General features: G+C 35.9%; 2 protein-coding genes and 1 long non-coding RNA gene across 9 annotated transcripts; 2 read left to right on the forward strand and 1 right to left on the reverse strand.

Moving 5' to 3' along the window:
- Nucleotides 1–230: 230 nt before the first annotated feature.
- On the forward strand, nt 231–4,716 carry 26-29-p (C1 family peptidase 26-29-p). 4 transcript variants are annotated; one of them, XM_078187452.1, is made up of 12 exons: nt 287–427; nt 883–932; nt 1,016–1,168; nt 1,253–1,425; nt 1,499–1,603; nt 1,895–2,054; nt 2,133–2,325; nt 2,392–2,609; nt 2,685–2,785; nt 3,242–3,373; nt 4,085–4,274; nt 4,357–4,716. In XM_078187452.1, the coding sequence occupies exons 2-12, from the start codon at nt 893–895 to the stop codon at nt 4,539–4,541; spliced, it is 1,650 nt and encodes a 549-aa protein (XP_078043578.1). In that variant the 5' UTR covers nt 287–427; nt 883–892; the 3' UTR covers nt 4,542–4,716. The 4 variants fall into 4 exon arrangements, with proteins under 4 accessions (XP_078043579.1, XP_078043577.1, XP_078043578.1 ...); XM_078187453.1 differs by lacking the exon at nt 883–932 and having other exon boundaries at nt 231–305; nt 1,033–1,168; XM_078187451.1 differs by having other exon boundaries at nt 284–423; nt 2,133–2,609.
- A 67-nt stretch (nt 4,717–4,783) lies between these two features.
- On the reverse strand, nt 4,784–20,222 carry Eya (eya transcriptional coactivator and phosphatase 2). 4 transcript variants are annotated; one of them, XM_078187461.1, is made up of 9 exons: nt 20,087–20,222; nt 12,827–12,948; nt 11,562–11,730; nt 10,483–10,660; nt 9,258–9,393; nt 8,754–8,837; nt 7,950–8,212; nt 7,375–7,831; nt 4,784–7,269 (listed from the first exon to the last, which is right to left on the reverse strand). In XM_078187461.1, exons 2-9 carry the CDS (start codon nt 12,936–12,938, stop codon nt 7,088–7,090), a joined length of 1,581 nt encoding a protein of 526 aa, XP_078043587.1. In that variant the 5' UTR covers nt 12,939–12,948; nt 20,087–20,222; the 3' UTR covers nt 4,784–7,087. The 4 variants fall into 4 exon arrangements, with proteins under 4 accessions (XP_078043587.1, XP_078043583.1, XP_078043584.1 ...); XM_078187457.1 differs by having other exon boundaries at nt 8,742–8,837; XM_078187458.1 differs by lacking the exon at nt 20,087–20,222 and adding an exon at nt 19,788–19,847 and having other exon boundaries at nt 8,742–8,837.
- LOC144473552 (uncharacterized) lies at nt 20,086–27,038 on the forward strand. The gene is made up of 3 exons (XR_013494606.1): nt 20,086–20,215; nt 25,765–26,062; nt 26,611–27,038. It is a non-coding gene; the product is annotated as an uncharacterized LOC144473552 (long non-coding RNA).
- Nucleotides 27,039–27,121: the final 83 nt, after the last annotated feature.

The raw sequence follows: 27,121 nt of genomic DNA on the forward strand, positions 1-27,121 counted from the left end.
ATAGAAATGGGATTGTATCCGATATTCAGTACAACATCGTACACACGTATATAAAATAATAGAAAATTTTATAAAGAGATAGTACAATCGCTTGTTTTAAGAGTAAGCAAAACGTGCAGGAGTAGCAAAACATCAGGCATATATGTGTATATGTATACTGCATGTACATGTTATACATACATACTGTAGATATCTAGTAGTTCATTCGCAGAAATATTCTTATCAGTCCGCGATTCTACCTATATATGTACTATACCTCCGTTGGATCAGCAGTGCTCGCTGTGACTTTCTTGAATTCGGACGGTGTTTACATTCGAAGACTTCGCAATGTTGTAAAAAAAGTTCTTTGAAGACACATTACAGAGCTAAAAATATTTTCTTGCCACTGGATATTTCAATTGATTTAGGATATTCAAAGTAACAGTACGTAAGTATAGTTTACTTGCACTAAGCAGATTATAAGCTTTCTCCTAATTAAATTCTATCTCACTAATTGCATTTAGCTATTTCTTTCTATTTCTATATTTTATGTTTATGACCGATGTTACAAAATTCTGTATTTTTACAATACTTTAAACCTTAAACAGTTTCTTTACTTTTTTGCTTTTTCACTTCACTTTTCGTTTTTATTAATTTCCTTCCTGCTTTCAAATAGGAGATGTATTTTAAGAAGTCTTTATGTATGAACTCTTATCTATGAAATATTGTCTAACTTTTAAATGTACCATACATTTTTTTATAAAACATGCCATATTGAAATGATGTTGTTTCATTATTCATAACATAGATTAGGAAAGTTAACTTGGGTCATAATGTTATCAATCTGCCAATGTATAGATATATCTGTAATCATAGACAATGCGTCCATTGATTTTGTTACAGAAGAATCAATATGCACGTCTTTACATATACTTTGACACTAATAGCTATAGGTAAGATATTGTTTATTTTTAATTATTCCTTTTTATATAGGAATTTATTAAAGTAAGGGATTCAAATATGTATGACATTTCAGGTATTTCTTTTATCGAGGCTGTAAAGTCTCCATCATTTAGTAATGTTTATACAGTGAAAGGAACATTGTATATTCCTTATGCTGAAATTCGAGAACCATTTTATGCGTGGTATGATGGCTCAAGTGGATCTAGTAGAATAGATTACTATGGAGGTATTATAAAACAGTTTATACTTTGTTGTTAAGTCGATATTGATATTTATACAGAAAAATTTATATGATGTTTTCCATCACTAGGAATGGTTAAGACTTTTCAATTGTCAAATAAAGGATCATATGGAAAAAGTTTAAAGATTGCACCAATCACCACAGAATCAGCTTTGAATGAAGAAACATGCCTTGAAGTCAATGGTACTAAAGAATCCAAAATTCAACCCCAATCTATTATTCCTGACACAACTGGAATGGAGGTAAAAAATTGCCTTTTGTGTTGAAACATACTTAATTAAATTTTAGTGTAAAATGGTATTGATTTTTTATTAGTGTCTTGGAGAAGAGATGGTGAATGGAGTGAATTGTGAAAAGTGGCAAATGATACAAGAAGTAGGAGAAAAAACAAACAAATATACTCTTTGGATACAGTATCAGGTAAGAATTATTATATATTTATTGTTATTAAATTTGAACAATTTCAATGTGAAATATATATTTTGAAATAATAGTGGAAATGTGTGTTCCTATAAAAGATATGTCTCTCAAGACACTCATCTAACTTATTAAACATATATTTTCTTAGCTACACATAATTACTCTACTGTCGTTAAAAATAAAAGTTTCTACTGCTTTTGCCTGTTGTTCATATTTTAAATATTAAATAGTTATATAACTATGATAGTTATAACTATTATTTGATATATGATATTTTATACTTAACTACAGAAATCACCACTCACACCAGGATTAATGGAACCAGTTCCTGTGAAATATGAAATGAAAGGATTTAACAGCCTTTTAGGCTCCCATTATGATCACTATTATTTAAATTACGACTGGTATACGTTCCAGAAGCCTAATTCCGAAGTATTTGAGATTACAGAAAGTAAACAGAACATATTTATAATTGATAGTACCAACTTTATTTAGTTATATGCTAATTATAGAAAATACATATGTACAGATTTAACATGCGTTAGTTTCCCTGGACCTGGAGACAAACACATATACACGTTTAATCCTATGCGTGAATTTATTCACAATTACGATGCTCATGTAAATGAAGCTTTTGAAGGTTTCAAGAAAGCTCATGGCAAGGAGTACATGAGTGAAGTTGAGCATCACTCGCGCAAGGAAGTATTCAGACAAAATGTAAGGTATGTGTCATACATGTATGTGAATGTAATTCTTGAAATTAATATTAACAATAACAATATTTTCAGATTTATCCACTCCACTAATCGCGCTAATAAAGGCTATCAGCTGGACGTTAATCACTTGGCAGATCATACTGAGTTAGAGTTAAAGGCCTTATGTGGTAAACAATATACTAAAGGTTACAATGGAGGACAGCCGTTCCCTTATGATGTTGCACGAGAACAGAAGAACATTCCAGACTCTATAGATTGGAGGTTGTATGGTGCTGTTACTCCTGTTAAAGGTTTGTAATTTACTTGATCACATAAAATTGATGACGCGATGGCTATTGAACAACAAATTTGTTGCAATTGTATAGATCAATCTGTTTGTGGTTCCTGTTGGAGTTTTGGTACGACTGGTGCTGTGGAGGGTGCATATTATATGAAATATGGCAGAGTGCCGCGTTTGTCTCAACAGGTAAAAAGATCTACAATATAGTGATTAATTATAAGGGTACTAACGAGTACTAAATGCGACTAGTTCATTGTGCTTTTTAACAATAACTATACTACATTTATCAAGAAATCGCACATCATTTATTACAAGGTACATCTGAACAAATAATAGTAGTAACTGGTAATAGTACCAGTAAGTATTTATAAAGGCATCTTTATAATCTCAGTCATTGTAAAAAGGAATGTACGATTCGCTATTTTGACGGGTTCTGTAGTTTCAGTGTTATATGTAAGTCAATTCGTATTTAATTCCAGGTTAGTTGTAAACTGTCTATTATATGAACATTATTTTAAACAAAAGTTGTAGGGTATGAATGATAATGTCTTATACAGCAATTATTTTCTGCTATTTTATATTTTTCAAGGTATGAAGTAGTTCGCTTTGAGTGTCTTAGATTTTATTGTTTTAAAATTACAGGCCCTTATCGACTGTTCATGGGGTTATGGAAATAATGGATGTGATGGTGGTGAAGATTTTAGATCATATCAGTGGATTATGAAACATGGAGGACTGCCTACTGAAGAAGATTATGGTGGTTACCTAGGCCAGGTAAATAAATTTTATAGTACGAGTACATATAGTTGCTAAACCGAAACTGATAACTACAATAGCTTCATTCTTATTTTCATTAACAACGGACACCATGCAATTACTACATATGTATACGCGAATTTAATTTGATATCACTATTTTCTAAAATATTTAACAAAACTGAAAAAATATATTTATTAACAAACTTTGTAATTTGTAAAAGATTGAGTCATATTGACTATATATACTAGTCGTGTCACTTATAATCTTTTTTGAAATTTAAATGATATGGTCAATTTGCAACCTATGTTATATATTTTTTATTACTATCTCTAATTTCGGAAATACTTAACAATGTTAATAATATACTTCGTAATTTAAGAATTAGCTATTATTCTCAAAACATAGATATATATTAATTAGTTATAAAAAATATCGTGTTAACTATGAGTACAAAATTTGATTATCTCTTTATATTCTAATTACATTATTTTTAATTTTTACTGTCATCTTTAACTTTTCATATAATTATTCAAACGTGATTACATGTAGTGGTAATGTAAAATAAGTTTAATTAAAGTTTAAATACATTTTTTCCATAGCAATATTTTAGTGAAGGACATAGAAATTTTTAATTTGTCTGATCAGTTGTACAAAGTCCTTTGAATATAATGTATATGAAATGCAGATAAGTGAGGAACTAATACATTTTGACATCATCTATTTTAGGATGGTTATTGTCACATAGATAATGTTACATTAACAGCGAAGATTACCGGTTACGTTAATGTTACACGAAATGATCCTGCTGCTTTAAAACTTGCCATTGCAAAACATGGTCCAATCTCAGTATCGATTGATGCAGCTCATAAAACTTTTTCATTCTATTCTCACGGTGTATATTATGAGGAAGCTTGTGGTATGTATATGTGTTTAGAATGATCTTTAAATATTACAAATAAAAATATAATTTTGTAATGTGAGTAACATATTTTGTGCAGGAAATAAAGAGGAGAATATGGATCATGCAGTTTTAGTAGTTGGTTATGGTAAACTGGATGGAAAGGATTATTGGTTAGTGAAGAACTCATGGTCCAATTACTGGGGAAATGATGGCTACATTCTCATGTCTCAGAAAGATAATAATTGTGGAGTATTGACAAATCCAACATATGTTACTATGTAAAAAAATTGAATCAGTTTTTCTATTCTTATGTTTCATAATATCTATACGAAGGGACGCTTGACTACACGGAGTTATAAATTAAAAATCAAATGTATGTTTCATTACTTATAAGATATAGTTATGTACAAAAATATGCATAATGTAAACAAACAGAATAAAATAATTTTCTAAATAATATGAAGGGTAAAGTACAACTAAAATAAAGTTCGAATCTTAACTAAGAAAAAGTATAAAAATGAATGTGATATAAACATAAACTAGATGATTTTTATTGAAAATTCGTAGCATGAAAGTGCTATATATTATAAGTCTTTTTAATACCGTTTACTAAAAACATTTATATAACAAAGGATGTACAAATATGACGAAATGTTTTTAACAGAAATTCAGTTAACTACAAAAATGAATTTTACACATCACGAAGTACTGCGTCGTTCACTTAATTTGAAAAGCATAAACAAACTTGAATATCTATGCGTATAATGTTATAGAATTACGCTGTCATATTGTGGTACAAAATTAATATTGGTTATTGTGCTTACAATCTCATAATGGAATTAAATTGACAACTATATATAAAAATATATATAATTTCAATAGGCACAGTTTACTTAATACAGTTTCTTAGTTTGTTTTAAAATTATACGTACACTCAAATAAAATTCACATCGCTGTGCGTTTAGTACAAAATTGAATACATAAAGAAAGGAATGTTTGTAAATCAAAGCAAAACAATAATTACAGTTTTTCGAAAGCGATTAAGTCTTTTTTTGTAAATTCTTTCACTTTCTTTAAAACACATAATCATTCAATCTTATCCGATTCTAGCGATCCAACATCAATTCCAGTTAAAGATACACACTTTTATGTAAAAAGATCAATTTCTCACGGGATAAAAATAGTGATAAATAAGAAGCGAAATATACATATACGGCCATTAAATGATATATATACATATATATCATTTATCGAGATATATTTTCGAAATAAAGATCAATACTTTAATGTTATTATTCAATATGACTTTTATTTTTCTGTAATTTCTCTCGCCTGAATTAATGAATAATATTTAATGTAATTTCATAAAAAGATGTTTATACAATTAGCTTCAACTTCGTAACAATAATAATAAGAGCTTGTGCAAATTCTGTGCTTCTCAAATTTTCCACTAATTTTTAATTATTCACGAAATCATTATTTCCCAAGTATTGTAATATATAACTAGAAATATCGAAGTTTCGATAATAAGAGTAGAGAATGTAATATTATTCAGCGATATAAAATTAATACATAAATAAATATGGAAATCTAAAAGATGTAAACTATGAAAAGAGAAGTTCATATTTTACGAAAGAAAAAATAAATTTGCCAATCTATAACACGTATAAAGTGTAAATATCTTTGTTCAATAGTTTCCCATAAATTTTTTCAACCGAATTTACCATACATTTAAAGAACTTATATAAACTTGATTTTACAGTTATTGAACGTTAACTTTGGTTATCATTTACTAATCTTATTTTTCCATTTTATTAATTAAAATTTGAATTAAACAACCTACTTTCATACACTTTGAAAATATTATTTATGCAGTCCTAAGATTCTTATAGAATTTCAAATTTGAATGACATTCACATCTTATTTAAATCGCTACTTCTGCTAATATACATAAGTCAAAACAGCTGAAAATTCGGAGACGTTTTCTAATTGCACTGTGATATGGACGATTCAAAAAATATATGTACCTAAATATCCTTATTAATATACGATACGCACGAGCAAATAATTGTTAAGAATTCACAATATTTCAGTCAAATACACCTTTTTGTATTAGAGTTAATAGAAGAATGAACGTAACTATAACCGTCACCAATTGCTGATCAAAAAGTATACCTTTCATTATATTTCTTTATGTTTACTGGGATTACATTGTAATGAAATAATTGGACCAAATTGTATCACAATATTCATATAAAATCTCCTTAAATGGTTCTGAAACATTCTCGTTCGCTTAAATATTACAGCCAACGTAGTTGCGCGCCACATCTTTTTCTTCTGAAAATCTTATTCCTTCCGACCAATTCTACATTTTTCTATAATTTTGTAAAGCAGAAAATGCGTTTAAGTACATAAAAGATACTACAGTTCCCAACGAATAAAAGTTCGTGTCGAACATATGGTTGAAAGCGTACATGAATTAGAAATATCCGTATTATGTATAAATCTTTGCTCTTCTCGAATACGTTTCTCTCGTTACTTTCATTCCGTTTTCGTTATTATATCACTTGTGGACCCTGCTTTTGTTGGTACATGTCTAACGATCGACCAACGGCCTTACCTGGTAACCATGTATGACAATTTTAGAGATCATGGCTGACCCTCGATTCTGGTATTACTATTGCAATAAATAGTTGCAATATTTAAAATCTTTGATAGAAGCGTCCTACTCGCACTCTTTCATCGACAAGGTAAAGAATATCCTAATGGAAACATCCCGTATAACCGAAGTGTCTTTTGTTCCGATAGACATTTTTAACTTGTTCTGTTTAAAGGAGTCCCAGTTCTAAGGCGATGTGAAGAGATTGTATGTCCGAGTGGCTGTTTATTCTCCAAAACGGAAAGTTGTGGGCACGCGCTGCCGTTTCTTCGTCAGAATCATCTCCTATTACCACATACGTGCATCTCCGGCCAAATCGTGCTTTTACCCTTCCAAAGCAGCTTTCTTTTCCTAAAGTTTTATTCATAAAAATGAAATGTACAAATCTTAAAAGATGTGTTTCTGTATATGTGGAACACAGATGGATTATACGATGTAAATTTCCATGGAGCTTACCAATTTTCGATGCAGAATAAATATTCTCGATTGGAAATATTCCACCAATTCCAAAAAGCAGAACATTCGACAAAGTGGGTACCAGTTGTGTGGTGGTGACTAAAATGTTGATGCAGTGACTTCTTTTATTGATATGACTTAAACATTTTACGGCTGATGTTAACCAGTTATCGGTTAACACTTCAATTTCCGATCGTAATTGCAACCATTGTTCCTGTTTCGCTGCGCCCAATAGTCCACCGACGTTATTTCGATAATTGCTGTAGATCTCCTTTATTTTACGGTATCGAAAAGCCAGCTTCCGCATCCAATCAACACCACCTCTGACACCAGATGCCAAACATATACCGTTGTTTGCTGACGCACATTGGAAACCGTCAGTGGCAAAATTATAAGAAGACAGGTCCTGCCCGTTATCGTCCGACGATACATCATCAATGTGTACTTGATCGCAATCCTGTGAAGTAATATGTTGTCAACTTTGATTTTATTCCGATTCCGCAAATTACACACTGGCGTCAACTAAATAAATTTTGAAAAATTCATTGAAACTTTTCAAACATTACGCCATTTACCTCCACATCATTGAAGAAGAAATGAGTATCGGCCAAATTAAATATCATTTCCTCCATCCTATACGCTACTGCAGCCAAAAGATTGCGATCTTTCTGATGCTTTGCTGCAAATACTCCAGTGAGTAACGAGTGAAACACGATTATGGTTTCGTCAAGGTCCCAAATGAATATCCGATCGGGACCGGCTTCTGTCGTATCCGCAGAACCACTGTTTCCATTTCCGCTTTGGCGTCTTCCGCGCCTGCAAGGTTTCGCTGCCGCCCCTAAAATGCGTTCGTCCGAAACATTTTATAATAGCTTCCCGAGTACAACGCGTTCGCACGAAAACGATATCCCTAAACTAAAAAGGAAGGATACTAACGGTGTAATCGTGCTCACATTAAATGCCCGATGACTGTTACAGTTATAAATTTGGCACGTATTATTACAAAATTATTCAATCTATAATGTGATTTATTTGTTGTTTTATCTTTTCGTTGCGCATTCACGTTTTAAAGACATCCAAAGATTAATTATAAGCAAGGAGGTGGAGGAGGAGGAGGAGGAGGAGACGCTTCGAAAATTTTATTTAAAAGTCTATGTGTTTCTTGTATTTTTAAGCTCGATTTATGTTTTCATTTATGACAACTTATAAGGCATGCATATATTATATAGTATAATACATACAGGTGGTTATGGAATATTTAAAGTTTGTTCGTGAGGATTTAAAAAGGCCACGTTGTATCGAATCAACATTAAACAGGATTTAATATGAACACTAGGGAAAATGTAAGGATATAAAATCACACGTACGAATCGTGTTACCTTCGACGTTTGCGGTTTCCCGTGCGGTAAGATCGCTGGCATTGTGAGTTGTTGCGTCCAACGTGAGCGTAGACTTGGTCGAATCTTTTTACAAAGAAGGCAGTTCGTTATTAAAGCAGTCGTTATTAACAGAAAATATATCACACTTGTTGTAAAAATAGGTACAATTTCGAGAAAGTAAAAGAAAATAATAGAGAATCTCCACCGAGAATTAAATTATTTTGATTTGTTTAATTAATAATTAAAGAAAACAATTTTATTAATAGAATTTAATATTTTTCTTTGGCTTCCTATGAAAATATCATGTTGTCAAGTGAGTGAAAAAGTCAAGGTGATTTTTACGCCATCCTTCTTACATTGTTTTCTAGTAAATTCAGAGTGTAAAATCGATCTGGCGGTGTCGTGACATTTATTTCTTTTACACCTGGCACAATGCTCAAAAGTAGAAACCTCGAGAGAGAGAGAGTGTTGTCAAAACAGCAAATAGATAAATAAAAGAGTTACCTCCAAAATTCAGGTTTCCGATGTTAAACGAAGCCGGCGTCGTGTGATAACCGTGCATAGGGTAGTATCCGGAATACTGCAGTGGTACCCTATCGTTGCCGTACAAACTGCTACTATAGGCGCTATAATCCAATTTCTGAAATATGTATAAAGGTAACGTAAGAAATGGAACGACAACAAGTCAAATAGCTCTAATTATTGTAGAAAATGAAGCGCTGGCACTACTAGATATATCGAGCCCTAGACGCGGCTAACATATGCATACGCAGGGTGTCGTCCCGTTTAAGGGTAAACGACGGAATATCTCAAAAAGTGTTCAAGTTATGATCTAAGGAGCAACAAGGTTCTACTAGATGAAACGCGTACGAGGCATACGTGTCTCATTTGTTTTTCTATACTATACACTTGTAGATACATGCATCGCGACATGCGTGTAAGTGTATGATATATTATGAATGATTGTAACATGCAGAAATCGAAACACAATCGATGCTGGTATATTTATAATCCTCGCGCGACAAGTAGACAGCTTTGTGTTCACATTCCCCTTCTAAGAGCTGCTCTCCATTACTACAGCTAGTAAGAGGGGGAATGTAAAAGTGGATTCTTATCGCGCGAGGACTGTACAAATGAGATTCCTACACTACAGAGTAGCGACGTATGTATTACGTACGCGTATCGCCGTGTGAAAGGACCATTCTAGTTAAAAAGCTAACATTACTGTTGATTAGAGATGGGATCAAGTTGACGAACACTTTTTATCTGTACTTGCAAGGAAAACCTAAAAAATACGTATTTCCAAGTTATACTTGAACTAGGTGGAGTAGGTTCGAACCTTTTATAAGTATATTATGTACAGTACTCTCTCGATATTAATTATAAACGCAAAACTCGGTTAAGTGTAAACGTGAAATTCGAGACTCGAGACAGTTGAAAGTTGGAACGTTCAACAAGGATAATGATCTTTAATCACAAATCCGTTCACGAACCTACAGGTGATTATTCTACAATTCGAAATCAACTTGTATCAAATTATATAAGCTCCTGAAATGCATGGTTTTTTAAGTAGCATATTCTTTAAGGAAAAAATTAGTTGAAACGAGCGCTCGTGTATCGCCACTTTCCGAGGTTCAACGCATACTTGGGATATACCCTGTACATTGAATTTGATCCCATCCCTACCGTCGATGATCGTAATGGTTTAAATACAGCGAATTATGAATACCTGAGAGGATGACGATATATTCTGGGCTACGTTCGGAAAATTCGTTGTGCCACTGTTGTACGGGGCGTAAGACGAATACTGAGTTATGGAATTTGGTGTGGTGTACGTGGATAAATAAGAGCTTTGCAAGGCCGAGGTATCCTTTCGGGTCGTTGTATATGGTGGCGAATTATACAAGCTGTCAACGTAAACGCGATATATATATTAATAATAGTACACGCGAGCACGTACATTAATATTACAAGTAAACGCTCGATACAGCAAGCGAAGATGCACAAAGTGCACATTTTTACATGTGCTGTAATATTATTCCTCTAATGGAAAAAATAAAAATCTATGGAACTCGTAACTGATACTAGAGGTGGGTGAGTACTTCGTGGGTGCAAAATTTCGGATAACCGAGCCTCGGGTACAAACTTTTGGGACCAGACTCGACTCGAACTCGAATTGTCGGGTACCCGCCCACCCCTGGTAGAGATTGTCAGCCTGGTAAACAAGTAAAAAAAGACAAGTGAACGATCAAAACGTGTAACATTTGACGCGTTATGATATTTTTGATAACTAGACCGTGGCTATTATGTATTTACAGCAAAAATGTGTAGGTGAAATGCGTAAATGAAATACGTAGCATTACAAATATCGAGAGAGCTTAGGAATATCGGTAAATTACTTTTAATTTCTACAAACTAAATTGCAAGAAGCAAATCATTTCTATCGAACTCTTGTTTGTTACAAGTGATGCAAAAAATATTTAGTTTGCGTAGTCCACAGTCTAGTTGAAGATTTTAAATAATATCTTATCGTCTCGCATGCTATTTAATGCTGAAAAGTAAAATTGATTTTGGTTTAGCAATTCGACCGACACGCCAATGGGAGAATCTTCTGCGGTCGAAATTATTTCACTCTAGAACTAACGATGAAACGACGTTTCGTATAAGCGATCGCAACGTCTTTTGTTTCTAAACAGCAGTGAATTTGAATGTATTAATTGGTTAAATTATTTGAGCCCGTGTTAAAAGACTTCAGAAGGATTTATTAAATCTTGGACAATGAAAACGATTTCTAAGTTGCAAAGATACCTGTTATAATATTGATTCGGTCCGTACAATGTACTGTAGTCTGTCTTTTCCATGGAGTCCGGATACTCCTGCTCCTTTTCTTCTGCATTTTCGTCGATGTACAATTCTCCACTGGGTGGCACGCTATCATTCTCAGGGCAGTCCTGCACCTCGTTCTTGACCTCTGTCTCTACCATGATCAAAAAGTCTCGTGTTCACACGTTTTCAATTGTGACTTTTCTCTTTTTCTCGAGAATGCAATATACGAATAAATTAACAATCTCATTATATCTATTATTCGTTGGAGATATATAAGTTTACTATAAATTATACAGAGCATGCAGGAATGTAACGCAAGAAACAATTGCGAATTTGAATAACTTGAAAGCCGAATGAGAATAAGTTTCGTCTCGTTATGACATCAAAAATATAACTTGTTAGGATTTTCTACGTTGTTATGATCAAGTTACTAGCAGTAGATCATTGAGGAATTCAGAAATTATTGAATTTGTTGAAACAATGCATTAGACTAGACGACGACAAAGGTGAGGAGGGACTTGTTGCAAACTCGTCATTCTGTACTAACTAAGCAACGGTCAATGGTCTACGCACTTTTTTTTTCGAAAGATCTGAAAATATTGAGGAAAATGTATAAAAATTAGTCTGAATTAAAAAGTCTATCGATCAGAAATATACAAAGAGAGCAGCACGAAACATAAATGTTTATAGTAAAACCTTTCCGTCTCGAAGTTTCATAAATTGTATGAAATCTCTCTCACTCGAAACCTTGATAAGTCGAAACTTCTAAACCTCGAAGGTTTTAGTGTTTCCCTTGAGGTTTGAGTTATCGAGGTTCCACTGTACGAACGAAATTGCACGAACCGCAACTTAATAATTAATTAGTTATGGTTATACACTGTAGATATAGCTACGGTTAGCTGGTTAGTTATCCAGTTATAATAACGGGAAACATGAAAATCAATTTTCGGAAGCCAAGCACTTTCCGCTACGTCGCCACTAAAGAAAATAATCGATACCGATGACGAATGTCCCAGACTATAAACCGCTCCTAAAATATGAACACCTTGTTTCTTAAGCGAAAAATTATATTTAAATTGTCCGATTGCGAAACTCTGGTTTTAGTTATAATTTGGCTAATTTCGTTCGGTTATTTTATTAATTAGAATTTCAGTTATGGTGCAACAATAAAGTATGCCGCAGTAGTGGGAAAAAGAGAAATCTTTCTGTAACGAATTCTTGATAAGAGGAGAACTCGATCGATTTACCATTGCTTGTGGTTCGAGGATGCTGTGCCGAGGCCTCGGTCGATGAAGACACGTTGCCAGCATTGTCTAAAACCCCAACTGGCTTCGTTGGATCATTGTATTCGGTTAACATATCACTCTATCTGAAACAGAAGAGACACACAGCACGCAATATTGCAAATTAATCTCGAAATATTGCAAAATTTCAAAATGTTTTTATCGAATACATTGACTTTAAATACACAGAGACATTAGCGTAGTCAAAATCTGCTACATAACTCCCTGCACTATAACATCGAGTCAGGCTCGTGATTAATATTTCGTATATAATCTATTTTAAATTATATATATATATACATATATATACATATATATAATATATTACCTCTAAATCGAAACAATATTTCATTCGTCTAGGAATGGAAGTAAAAGTGGCTCTGTACTAGAGCCACTGTACTGTACTAGAAATTAAAAAAGAAAAAGTGGTAAAGAATAAGATATCTTGGAAGGTTATTAAAATATAATTGAAAGCTGCCTCCTTGCAGATACGTCATAGAAACTTTACAATTTAAAAACCAATGAAAATTACTCATAAGTCCGTTAGTTAAGCGGCACACTTTGCATATTTTATGTGCACCAATTACAGCGAGATATCAATATGTATATGTATAATTCGATAACTGTTCTCAAATTCGCTTATTCACAATTTATTTCCAGGGGAGTTTAACATCTTTCATCATTTTTTGCTGAGCCGTAGATGTAACGCGAGGACACGCGTTGTCGTGTAAAAGAAATAGCCATTTCCTGTTTACGGGTGCCGGATGTATTTTCATTAATCACGAAACGGACTTACATACTCGCATAAAACAAAATAAAAATCTTCATCGAATATATGCCGAAAGGATTAAGTTTGTATTTTGCCTGTTCGTTTTTCTCACAAATGTATAAGACTTGTTGGTCATAGTTGGCTATATCAATATTTCATGCACGAGTATTTTTACTGTCTACTCAGTATTCATATTCATTAATGGCTTGTTTAATTGATAACACATAATTACTCGACTAATGATACATAATAACGCACATATTAAGAAGACGATGCGAGTCATATAGAGTAACGGTGGTCCTCAACGTCAATGATTTAAAAAAGACTAGTAAAAAATTTGTATATATTTTATAGTTGGATAATAAAAATGTTCTTAGTTTTCCACAAATCTAATTTCTAAACATACTTATTTCATCGCTGCGCGTGAACGTGGGTATTGGAAATTAGTTCTACAAAAACAGTAAGTAATAAGCAACTGTACTCAATTAACGAAAGTGACGGCAATGATGATTTAATTGCGTCGTTATTTGCTACTTCAAAGTGAAAAAGGCATTTGAAAAAAGTTGGAAGAAACTGCGAATTTGTCGCAAGAACAGCGAAAACTAGACAACTTCTGGAAAATTGTTGGAAACACGTAAATTAACGAGCCTTGATGACCAGTTAACTCGTTCTCATCATTGTAGAGGTGTTCTCAAATAACAATTTGAACTGGTCTTTCCCGTTTTAACTAACTAATACCTTCGTTAATCTAATCGTAAGTTACACAAGAATGAAAGTTATATTTTTTTATTTAACACGGGCAGTAGGAATAGTATAGATACTAGGAATAGTATCGATATAATCAAAACTTTATTATGTTCGGTTAAGCGATTCCATGTAGCAAACGGGTCAGATTGTAATTTCAAAATTTTCAGATTTTAATATTTAGGTTTTTATGCATACTAAAACATGTATATAAAACTGTAGTATCATTCCGTACACTAAAACATTCGTTGTTTATTATAAGCCCTGTTCTTTTATCATCTAAAAGAAATTCAAATCGTTAAGTCCAGTTTGAATGAAAAAGTTATTGCATTTTAAAAGGTGACCAATAAGTATCTGACTCACTGTATTTATCGTTTGTTAACGCAGAATGATTCGGAAGAATCGCCAGTACTACTACCCCGGAGTGAATAAAATTGATAAGAATCGTTTAGACATGGCTATACTTTCAACAAAACTTTCATCTAACAGTCTGAATCATTGATAGTTGATGAAAACGGTGGAAACAAAAGCAGTCTTCGCTGGTTCCGGTTGAAGGAAAAGGGTTTGCGTTCGCGCTAGGTTCATTATTATCTGCCAATTGCGAGTCGAAGAGGTGGAGTGACCGGATGGGTAGGCGTACACCAGGATCCTTCGAGAACAGCCAATGAAACCTCCTTTCACGATGTTTTACATTATGTATTCTTTATGTTGCCAAGTCACTATCTGCCCGTGCTCCGCCCTTACCCACGCATATATAACTCGCCTGCTCTGCACTTTGCACTATACGTATACCTACTTAGAACGCAAAAGGAAGTTGTTGCATTAGGGTGCTTCCATACCGGCAACATCGTAGCGAATAATGACAGACCATTCGCGAAATCGAACACCAATTAATTTATAAAGAATATTTCAAAGCCGAAAGCCAGTTTGCTTATGCTGCGCGTAAGCGCGTCGCGTGTCTCAGAAACTGTTTTATCAAAATCTGAACAAAGGAAATAATTCTATCTTATACATAATCCATCTTACGCAAAAAGATGAACACCTCTGCGATTCCCTCTAGCTAACATCTAACAGCAGAACACGAATGGACCAGAGATATCGTTGCTATTTGAAATAAAGAGAAAGAAACGTATTTTGATTATCATTACGCGTATAGAAAATAATAATGGATTACAACCGAACGAAGTTTCGTTTTCGGTATTTAAACAAAAATCGTGCAGTATTATCACCTTCCGTGATACAAAATCGATAGTATCTGTTACGAGAAACGTAATCTAAAGACAGCTAATTAACGCTAAGTGATAGTAAAATTGCAACCGGATAAAATCTGAGCAATGATATCGCACAACATTTCACGTTCGCAAAAGGTCAAATAAACGTTATTCAGAAGTAGCTCGGATTACAATTACGTAAATATAACAAATCTTAATTGGAGATCGGAATTAACTGTTTGTAGAATTATGCATATTTAAATGATCGACGAGGGGTAAATATTTTGCCGCGCTTTGTTTGGGCTCGAATAAATCATCGTCGAGGATCGATTGTTTCGAGGAAGTCTTTATGCCTGAACGTGTCACGTGACACGAGCATTCTGTGTAAATATCGACGCGATTGTTCGCCGTGTGACACGTTAACAAGAAGTTATGCCGCGTATCGAAATACGACGAGAACTCAATTAGCGTGGCAATATGTTTGAACGTTTCAACCACAAAGCTGCTTGATTTTCGTTAACAATAACGATACTACTGCTGTCAAAACTGATAATAATCGTTGCTCACCTTAAGAAAACGTCTCAACCCTCGTTCGCTGTCGGATCAAAATATTCTACACAATATCCACCGCTTTCTATATACATATACGTAGAATAAAAAGAAGACAACGATAATCTCTATCTAGCATCGCGGAGCGTTTCTAATATATTAAACACATTATTATTATGCTAAATAAATACTTTGAAACGGAGTATATTGTTGATTTTCCTATTTCCTCAGTGTAAAAACATTTGATTGATTATCTTAGCTTTTTACGTTTAAAATGACAAGTCTATCGTTTTTCTCTACTTTTTGATTTATGGAGTTAACCGGTTTGTCAAATGAGCGGCTCGTATGTCGATCGTATTCGTTTACACGCGATATTAATGTCACTTTTCCTAAAATAAATGTAATCGATTATAGATGTATTATATACATATAATATATATATTATGTATAAAACGTAGCAGAGGTGTACAATTTCGAGTTAATTTCAAACAGTTTATTGTATATAATAAGCGGATAAATTTTATTCGAACCTTCAGCTCGTATAAATTACTTCATAAAATTTTATATTGAATTGTGTAATAAGTTTACTCGTATCGGTAGTGGAAATCAACGAAAAACATTTCTTACGGTAAAAATAAAGTAGAAATCCCATCTAAAACATCGGTATCATCTAATTCTACTAATCGTCACCCTAATTAATAACTGGGTTAATTAAGCAAAACCTTTACATTGTAGGAACGTCGAAATAACAAATATACATATAAATTATAAGATCATGAACCTAAATGTCATCTACCACTTTAATGATGTAACAAACAATATTATAATTTAGGTAGAATGTTTTATATTACCGATCTTACGTGCTAGTTATTGTACCAGCTAACGTTGATTTACTTCAAATATAGGAAAATTTGTGTGAAATACATAATAGTGAAGAAAGCCACGGTACATAAATTTCATAGAAAATACGTAGAACCTGATTTTCATGCAAAAGATGGCGTGGAATACGACAAATTGGGTATTTCTTATTCGATTGCGTCTCTTCGGCATCCGCCTCGCACATCGGCAAGACCATTCGTCTTTCGAGGGTTAATTATGTCATTCTATTCGGTAGTTACATAAGCGACACAGCTATTCATACATCTCCTGCTATAAGATAAGGTGTTATAATCACAGTAACCAATCATTTAATAAATGTAATTAACTTCAAGTATTAATTTGCTGATTGTCTGCGGTCAAATTGCGAATAATTAGAAATACTAAAAATATTTGTCGCTGTGAAATTTTTCTCGTAAAATATAATATGCTCCATATGATTTTTCCGGGTACGAACTCGAGAGAAAATATAGTGCAGATTCATAGTTCTTATACATAAACTTTGAAAATTAAGAAGAAAACGAACAATTAAATAGAGAGACTGTTAAAACCAGAACCATCGCGTACGTACTGCAATTCTTCACTTAAAATTTAAAATTAATTATTACATCTACAGTTCAGATTATAAACACATAAGAAAACGGTAATTCGTACGATAACGCGCAGTATTCTGTTCAAGTACGGGAACAGAAAATTAAATATTTTCTCACGTATATTAAATTGCAAGGAGGCAGAATACAAAAGTTTTGCAGAGATTCAGTGCGTAAGTGATACTTTGTGTCTTTCACTTGTAAGTCTTTCTGGTTTCTAATTATTACTTTATAAGAAAAATAATATCGCAAAGTCGAAAGAGAAGTTCGTAGAAGGATAAAAACGTGAATCATTCCTTCTGTTAAGATCCTTGCTACAGAAATTACTGTCAAAACATTTCTTTCGTAATACTGAATTCTCCAAAAATTACTTTTTAAAACTGTAGTTAAGTAATTAAAATGCCAGATAAGATCAAGAAAATTGATAATTTTTATAGTACAACGTTACATTTAAAAAATGATGCTTCTCTTGCCAAGATTTCATTTGTAAATTTAAGAACTTGCAATAATCGAAAGTTTTTGTAAATATTATTTGCTGTATCACTTCTTTATTGACTTTACTAGAATAGTTGATATTATCTTGACATTGTCGATTCTGTCGTTCCCATGAAAGCTAATCAAACTCTTTGAATAAACGTTAAGCTGTTAAAGAAACGTTTGATGAACATACCTCGAATAGAGAAGAACTTGATATATCTATCTACATCGAATTTACAAATTCATTAGTGTAATACGAAACCGAGCATGACCATAAGAAAGCGTCGTCCGCTTTCTCCTTTTTTTTTCTAATCTCTTGTTCGTGGCGGTAAGACAGGAACTACGTTGTATAATTGAATAATTAATTGAATTAATTAGTTTGCAATTTTGAATACAGGATGCTATTAGTATAAATTTTACGAAACAAAAATTTAGAATCTAAAGGGGGATCTTCCGATGGTAAAGGGTTAACGTGTCAACTCTCTTGCTATCCATATTTAAAGCGAAACTTATCGAGCCATTCCAGTTTGGCAATTTTCATTTTAAAGGTGCTGAAATTATAAAGATTCCTTTACAGAAAAATGAAAGATGATCAAATACTTGACCCAAGCAACCATTGTAATAAAAGCGACGAAAGTTTATAGTACAGCCTCTCCGTGAAAAGTCACTTGTCCAGACCTAACGTAAGCAAAGTGCAAGAATAATTAAGACAAGAAAAATCAATTTCTCAATCCCGGCTTTCTAAAACGAATCGTTCGAACATCGTCAACGTTTTTCTAATCGCCCAAATTGACGGTCAACGGATTAAAGAGAAATTCTCACGAATGAAAACTGTGCGATCGGTTCGTTATCTAGACCTGGTTACTCGAAACTCCCAACTGATAAATACATCCGCCTCCGTGAAGATTCACGGGTCCTTTCTGTGCAGCCGGCGCCGCCGCGTTATTATTTACTTTCCGCGAAGGAATAGAGTCCCGGGCGAAGAAAGACGAAAGGCACTCGGCTTATCTAAACAAAACGTGCAGCGAAGTGTTTATCGCCGGCAAGTTGCTTAGGTGGCCGCTATTCGGGCAGTCGTCAAAGAAATGCAACGAAACGAGAGGAATGCATGCTACGACGTGCTACCTACAGTCACAGCGTGCACCACGTTCCGTGTCCCACGGAGCACGGTCGGCTTACGTTTGAAAGGAGGAAAAAGAAAAATAAAGAGAGGGATGGTTACACTGCGGGTCAAGACAAAAGGTTCTCGCCCCGGAACGGAACGGAACGCCCTGACAGCTCCGGTGACCGTTCTCGTCCGTCGCATCGCGGCCATGAAAATCGCCAGATCTGCCGCCTCCGAGGACATTTCGGTTACCCGGAAAACATAGACTCGGGGGCTTTCCCCGATCATTTTCGCTACGACAGTCTGTCACTTCGTCCTCCACCCGCGTCATTTGTTCGTTCGGCGTTGTCGCGAGCGGAGCTGTTTTATTACGCCTCGCAGTCGCGGCCACGAAGCATACGCGTACAAGCGTTACTTGGCGCTGCATAGTGGCCGACCAATTAAAATACATTACTGGTAACGAACCGAATGAGATGCATAAGTTACGCATGCTCGAGTAATAATGACTTTTACACGTGTGCGGACGTGCGTGCGCGCGCCGAAGCACATCCGCGTAGCATGCGTGACTCCTGCACATCTAATAATTTAAGGAACGCGCACGTACACGCACGAAACCATAGGATACGATACATCATGCTTCCCACGTGGCAGCCGTCGACAAATTCAATTTCATTTCGACGTTCGGACCTGGCTCTTTCTCGTCACCGCGGCAGTCTCTCTAACGTTTTTCTTCGGAGTTGAAGCGGGTTGGGAATGTGATGTTCCGCTTCGATCGATCGATCGCTCGCTCGCTCGCTCGCGTTTTGCATCGGATTGCAAGCGTACTTGGTTCTCGTCCGGGAGAGAGACTATCAATCCGAGCCATTGCGCGTTGATTCAATCGAGTGAAATATTCGTGCAAACCTTGTATCCGGTGTGTTGGATTGGACGCGCACGTTTCGATAAGAGTGTTCGTGGATCAAGAAAGCAGTAGCTGGTTTCCTTCCGATAGCAACATCATCATCCCTCCTCGCGTTGCCGGCTCGTAATTGGGTGCGTGTTTAAGATGCACTTGGACGGTGTTCGGGCGCACTATCTCTCACTTTTCTCGCACTTTCCACGACCACGAGATCATTGTGACCACTGGCGGGTAGAACCTGTCACTGATCGTTATAACCCTGACGACACCCAAAACTGAACGAAAAGAAAGAGAGAGAGAGAGAGAGACGAATAATCAATCGGCGCGAATTCGAGGAACCACTTGTCAGACCGACGGAGAAGACTCGCGGCGAACTCGACGGATGGAGAAAGGTGGGCCTTGGATCGCGCTCGAGGGACGTATCCCGTGTTCTCCCGCTGCGTTGTTGTTCCCCGTCGCAGAGGGTGAAACGCGCGTTGCGTCGCTTCTCGTCTCGTGTCGACGAGCGGAATCGAACGGCGCTCGAGATCCGTCACAAAGAGGAGGACGTTCGGTGCGGGTTTTCGTTCGTCGAGGCTCTCTGACGGATTCCCTCTCACGGACGCAGCCAGCCACTATTGTTTCCCTGCTCAGGATATCGGCTTGGCTCGGCTCGGTGTGCGATACGCTACAGCCTGTGGAGTTCTGAGCATGCGAAATGTCGCTTGCCACCCCCGCCCGTTGGTCACGTGGTTGGCCGGCTCGTCCCGCGTCTCTTTCGCTCGTTCTTCCCCCGTCTCTATTCTTCTGCCCCTCTTCGTCCTGCTGCCGGTGTTCCTCGTAGTTTTCTCGCTCCGTCCGTCGGACGCACACAGGTCGCTCGTTAATTAGAACGAGAGAAGCTAACAGCAACTCGCTCGGCCACTCAGCTGTACCGAACGGAGACGAACAGACGAGACGGAGGTCGACGTGCGACGATGAACAGAGAACGAGCAGACAGCCCTTCCTTCGTGTCACCCCCTCATTCGAATAATTGTCACCTCTTGTTGTCACCGTTCGTTTTTAAGAATCGTCCGAATCCAAGGCCAGAGAATAGGAAACGAGAGCTCGTCATAGGGAGATTGTGGTAACGAAGAAACTAGAGAAATTAGCTGGCTGTCTCGTGTACGTGTGCGTTTAAGTTTAAAGTGCAGCGGGAGTTTAAATCACGAGCTGGTTTCCACGTAACGGAAGCTGTAATTATTGGTAACTGTTGGTCACGATGGATCGGCCTTTGAGGCGTTCATTGTTTCCACGGAGCTCGGGACGTGCACAATTATTTCGATTTAACACCTTTTTTTGGGTTGGGACAGGTTTTAGAATATATGCGCCGGGAGATCTGACGCGACAACGATCGTCCGTTTTCTTCCTTTTACATCGCGATTCTACGTGGCACGCGTCTTGTTTTTTCTTTTTCCGCTCCTTTGTTTTATAATCGGAGATAGAGAATTCTTGACGGGAGGTCCAACGGTCCGCGTCTTATTCTCGGAACGAGACTGTATTCCTCCAGTCGTTTTCGTCTGTTTATCGATTATGGCCTGATCAAAATTCACCAAAATATTCTCTCCGATCGTCATTTCGCATCGATTTCGAATTCTTCTCTTCGGCGAGATGATAATCGATAACACCTGCAAATCGCTTCGGTAAGCACGGCAATTTATTGTTAGACCACGAAACTTCAATATAAATTCGCGCTTTCGCTAATTATTTTATAGAAGCCGAGGAAGAGTTGTCACAAGGACGAGAACAGATTTTTGGCAATACACGCGGCTCCTCGCATTCTGCAAGCTCAAATGTCCCAGGAATACACGAAGGTGTACACAAGGATCCCAACATTATATAATAGTATTAACAGATTTTTCAATCATGCTGATATACTATAAGAAAAATCGTAAAATGGCATTGACGGCGAGTTGTTGGTACATGACTAAAATTGTTATACCAATCCACTAATCACTTTTAGGCCCGATAGTTTCAGTGTTAAAATTTAACGAGTATATGTCTGAATTCAGTTAATATTTTTGCGTTGAATAACCGTTGATGAAACGAACGACGATAGCTGTTGCATTAATTAATTAACGTTGGTGAATTTATATTGCGGCTATTAACCTGTTACGAACTACGACCAACGCTCTACGAATAGTTTCACGAAGAATAAAAGCGTAACCATGAGGCGGAGATCATGTTTTTGACTATGATAATCAGGGTGTACGAGACAAGGGTAGCAACCTAATTTCGCACCATCTACCCTTACACCCGATGCGTATTTTATAACAACTAGATGGATTCTCAAATTTCATCCCGACTTTACATAATGTTACCGTAATTTTTTCGATACGGCATAATAGAATCAGCGGCGGATCATTTTTAAGCTGTGAAAATTATTGCAAGTGCGTAAATACAATGCATGGAGACACTATTATAAAATTAAACATTTTGTCATTTATTAAACATTAATAAATGATACATCCTGCACATTGCAAACTAACACGTCCTTTAAATTCTTAATATTTAAATTATAACTTGTAACTATGTAACTTGTAGACGAAGAAAGATCGAGGGTAAAATGAAAGGAGTATCTACTCGAATCCCGGGCAAAGAAAAATGTGCTGCGATTGCTTTATTATCTCACGCTCAACCCCGACACGTAATATTCGTGGCATGAAAAGCACAGGCAACGGCAAACGCGCTTGTGCGAATTTGTTTCCCAATGATGGTGGCACGACTTGCGTTTACCGTCGCGTTGGAGAAAAACGACATCCGCATATTTTGAACAATCCGAACACCGCGATACCTGTAAACGATAAACAACAACCGCCGGGATACAAAGCGATTGTGATCGGACTGAAAGCTTGTCAAGTATGACAAAGAGGATTAGCAGTTTTACATAATGACGGATGAGAGTACGAGGGTCGGATAAATGCGCGCCTGATCTGTCAGTGGTCGTAGTTTTACGGTAGAACGGAGGGCAGGAATTTTTCGAAATTCGAAGCAAATCAGAGGCGCGCTCTTCGGCGATCTTTTCAGAAACCCTTCGGGATGCTGGTTCAGTTTAAAACAAAATCGTGAACAAAAAAACTTGAGAGTCGTATAGCGTACAAATCAATTTTACACATTTCACAATTCGCCGTAGGAAAATTACGTTATAATTCTTATCTTTTCTTTCAAACCTTTAATATTTTCTATCTTTGGAAAAATGCTCAATATCCTAATTCACACTTGGTATCTTTAATATTAAGTTTTAAAAGTATTAAATTATAATATTCTAGTTCCTTCCTTTAAAATTTAGAAGCTGCGATACATTAAAGAAATAATCCTGCTCATTAAATTGCAAACGGTAACAGATCGAAAATCAATTCTTTCGCATTTCCTCCGACACGTTTGCAGAAATTGCATACAATAATTTGAATTCATCATTCATTCACCATTACAATTATTCTTTCCAACTATATTTGAACCAAAGATCAGTGTCGATTTGTCTAAAATGTGCTCAAATTATTATATTAACAATAAGATTAATTGGACGGAATTGTAAGACAAAAAGAATCCAAGAAAATCCCTCCAAAAAAACCAAGTAAGCGTTGTCGGTAAGACAACTGGAAACAATAATATCTCAAATGTGAGCACATTTGACAAAAAGTTGTCCATGCAACCATATGGTGACCGAGCTTTTCATTTCCGCAACGTCCATATTTGCGGCAAAGCAACGGTTGAAGAGCGTCTTCCCCATGAGAAGAAGTCCGCAATGTCGACATCGGTTACAGGCAGTTACAGTTACAGTTGCAGATAGAAATACAGTGCATTTCGCCAACTGTTACGTGAAATGAATGTCGCCGAGCTTCCCAAGAGTCCGCTGCGCCGTTCGACAGAGATATCGAAGGTAATAAAGAGAGGCACATGAAGCAGACATGGCGTCGACATTCTATGGGTTGGTCGAAGTAGTCGTTGCCGTTGCCAGTGGAGGAAGAGGAGGCCGAACGGGGAGTTGCTACCTTTATGATATAATGGCATGGAAGCTTGCCATGAAGTTATATACATTCACCAAGGCGTTCGCTAACCCTCGTGTACGGATAAATACGTCCGCGTGCAAACCAGCACCAGCATCGAAGTATGCGGGAGGCTTGTGGTCTATCTCTCCGACGTACCTACATACTAACATGTACATACCTACAAATGGTGCGTTCCTCTGTAGCTATACGTACTCGCAGACCACCCAAGGGTACATACACGAACGGGCCACTCTAGGAAAAGTGCATCGGTACGAGGCAGGCTATTTACTTTGTGGTGGCCCAGGTATGTAGATACAGCTTTTAATGTCGGAAGGACTAACTTCTCCCCCGAGGAACCGAAGGCCAACCGATGGAGACAATACGGTTCAGAGCTGGGCGAAAATAAACGATTTTCTAGATTATCTAATTGCAGAGACATATTTCCAATAGACTATTGCGATAAACTTTTCTTCGCCATGCTGTTTATATTGAAAAGGCGGTACTTTATTGCATTATATATACACATATACTCGTAGCTGCAATATTTGAAGAACCTTTAGTTTTTCGAGAATGGACCAAACGATTTGTATTTATTTTAAGATGTTTGACAAATTAGTTTGGCCTCGATTAGTTTTTCTCAATTCTCTTTTTATACGATTCGGTAATGAAAATTTAAAAAATACGTTCTACCAACAATTACAGATGAGATCGCAGTTTTTCGACCATACTTTAATTCTTTCGATATCTGGAGCTTATTTCTCTATCAATCGATTTCAATACAATTTTTAACAATCTTGAAATAACGTGAATGCATTTATTAATATTTACAACTTATTAGGTTCGCGTGATTAAGTGCTCCAATTTAATACTGTGAATTATAATTAATAAATCGACCATGCCGGACCAATTTAACAATATCCGGTAAAAAGTGAAAGTTTGTCCTTTTTACGTGGAAAAAGTGTTCTTTTGTTTCCTGTCAAACCATACATCTTCACGGAAAGATCCTGTTAAAGCAAATGGACATATGTGTAAAAATCCTGCGGGTGAGTTCAGCCCCAGCTAAGTAAGCGAGATCCCCCCCCCCCCCTCTCCCCCTCTCTCTCTCTCTCTCTCTTTCCCTCAGTTCTGCGTCTATGTGTGCGCGAGGGTAGGATCACACACCAACACGTCAAAGGAGATTCGTCTGGATAGGTGTATGTAAACGCATACTGCCTTATATGGGGTGTGCCGTGTCGAAAGTGTCATTCCTGTTGTCAGTTAAATTTATTGCTCTCAGAGTCCCATAGTTGAGAAGGCGAAACATTTTATTGTTATACGACTTAGAAAACCCAACATAGCCTAAGCAATAACCATATTCAATATCCACAATTAAAGAATCTAGCACTTAATTGTTAATAATTTCCTAACATCGGTAATTATAATAATTTAATTCGTACGAAACTACAAATCGGTTTAAATATGTTGTTTATTTTCTACAGATTCGATGCGTTAATCTAAACTTAAGAAATCTTTATTTTACAGCATAGTTACCATTATTCATTGTCCACATCTTTGGGAAAATAGAAACGAGTTTCGCGCGACTTTGCGGTCATAGATTTTAATTATGTCGTAATATTCATAAATCATTCATTACACAGCAAGCTAATTTTCGAACACCCTGTATGTATGTAACGCAGGCGCAGGCAGCTGTCACCTTACACCCATGGAGGAGGCATGGGCTGCGGCGGCCATTCTCAACTTATCTCTAGGATCTTTGTAAACATGTCGTGAAATCCGAGTATTCAAGCAGTGGCGTAGATCGAGAGGTGGAAGGACCCGTCAGAGCCTCCTCGAAGTAGGAATTAAAATCTTCAACGAATACGTTCGAGACTGCAACATTGCATGCACATGGTTTCCTTGGCAATGAGTACCATAGTGGCTACGTCACTAAATGGAGCATATTTTTCTTCTCCACTAATAAAAGGACTTCAGGAGGTGCCACCATTTTTCTCCACTCTCCTTCCTATTTCTTAATTTTCCTGCTTAAAATGACCATTCTTTCATTATTATTCTCTATTATAAAAACACATCTGTTATTATATCTACCAAAAAATTCTGATATAATGAAAATATTTCACATAAAAAGAATGTCTCAATCATAAACATGTAAAAAAAATCTCTATGCATATACATATTGTCAATGCTGTTTTCTTGTTTTTTTACAAATCCTTTTGCAAATCTAAAATCATTAAAAATTTATCAGTATTAATGTAAGTTAAATTTCTGTGTACTATCGAAAAACGATGTGATTGATGAAATATTTGCTGGCAACAGCAGCTTTTTATAAGTTTGAATATGGCAGAAAGAAACAAATTTTTCTGAAATATATATGTATATTCCATTCATCGGTTTATTCCTTATTTTATATTTATGTATTTATTATATTGTTTAATCGTAACATTAACAGTTGTTGATTACGTTTTGTCAATAGGTCCATAAATATCAATATATTATTATTACATGACGTTTCGTAACTGTTGAAGGTTTCGCGCTCGGGACTTGCCAGACAAGAACCACAGCAACGTGAAACATAATACAAGTTGCACCAGCCAGTCCTAAGCTCAGCCATGCGAAGCAGCCAGCGGCTAAGAAACGCGACGTACGAATCAGATTACATCTTACGTTGCTGCTTATCTTTATTCTTCGCTTTACCTCGCTTCAATTCACTTCATTTCGCTTCAGTGACAACCCTTCGATTGGCATCTTATAACCGGTCTCCGATACGTGCTTGCTCTTCAAAAAGAGCTCTACAAAATTTTTAACGATCGCAAAATCTTCACAATTTTGGATATGATTACTTGTTTTGCAAATATCCGTTAGTTAAATGAATCTTTTATTATGTTATAAAATTATGTAGGTAAAAGGTCCAAAAGATGTTTTATTCACAGAAATAATTTTAAAAAATTTTATTCTTTACCATGTAAGCTTACATTTACTGTTTTATCCTATTTCGTGTTTAGGATTAAATTACTAAATATTAAATATTCCTTAAAA

This window comes from Augochlora pura, chromosome 7 (genome assembly GCF_028453695.1).
Source record: "Augochlora pura isolate Apur16 chromosome 7, APUR_v2.2.1, whole genome shotgun sequence".
In the NCBI taxonomy this organism is placed as follows: Eukaryota; Metazoa; Arthropoda; class Insecta; order Hymenoptera; family Halictidae; genus Augochlora; species Augochlora pura.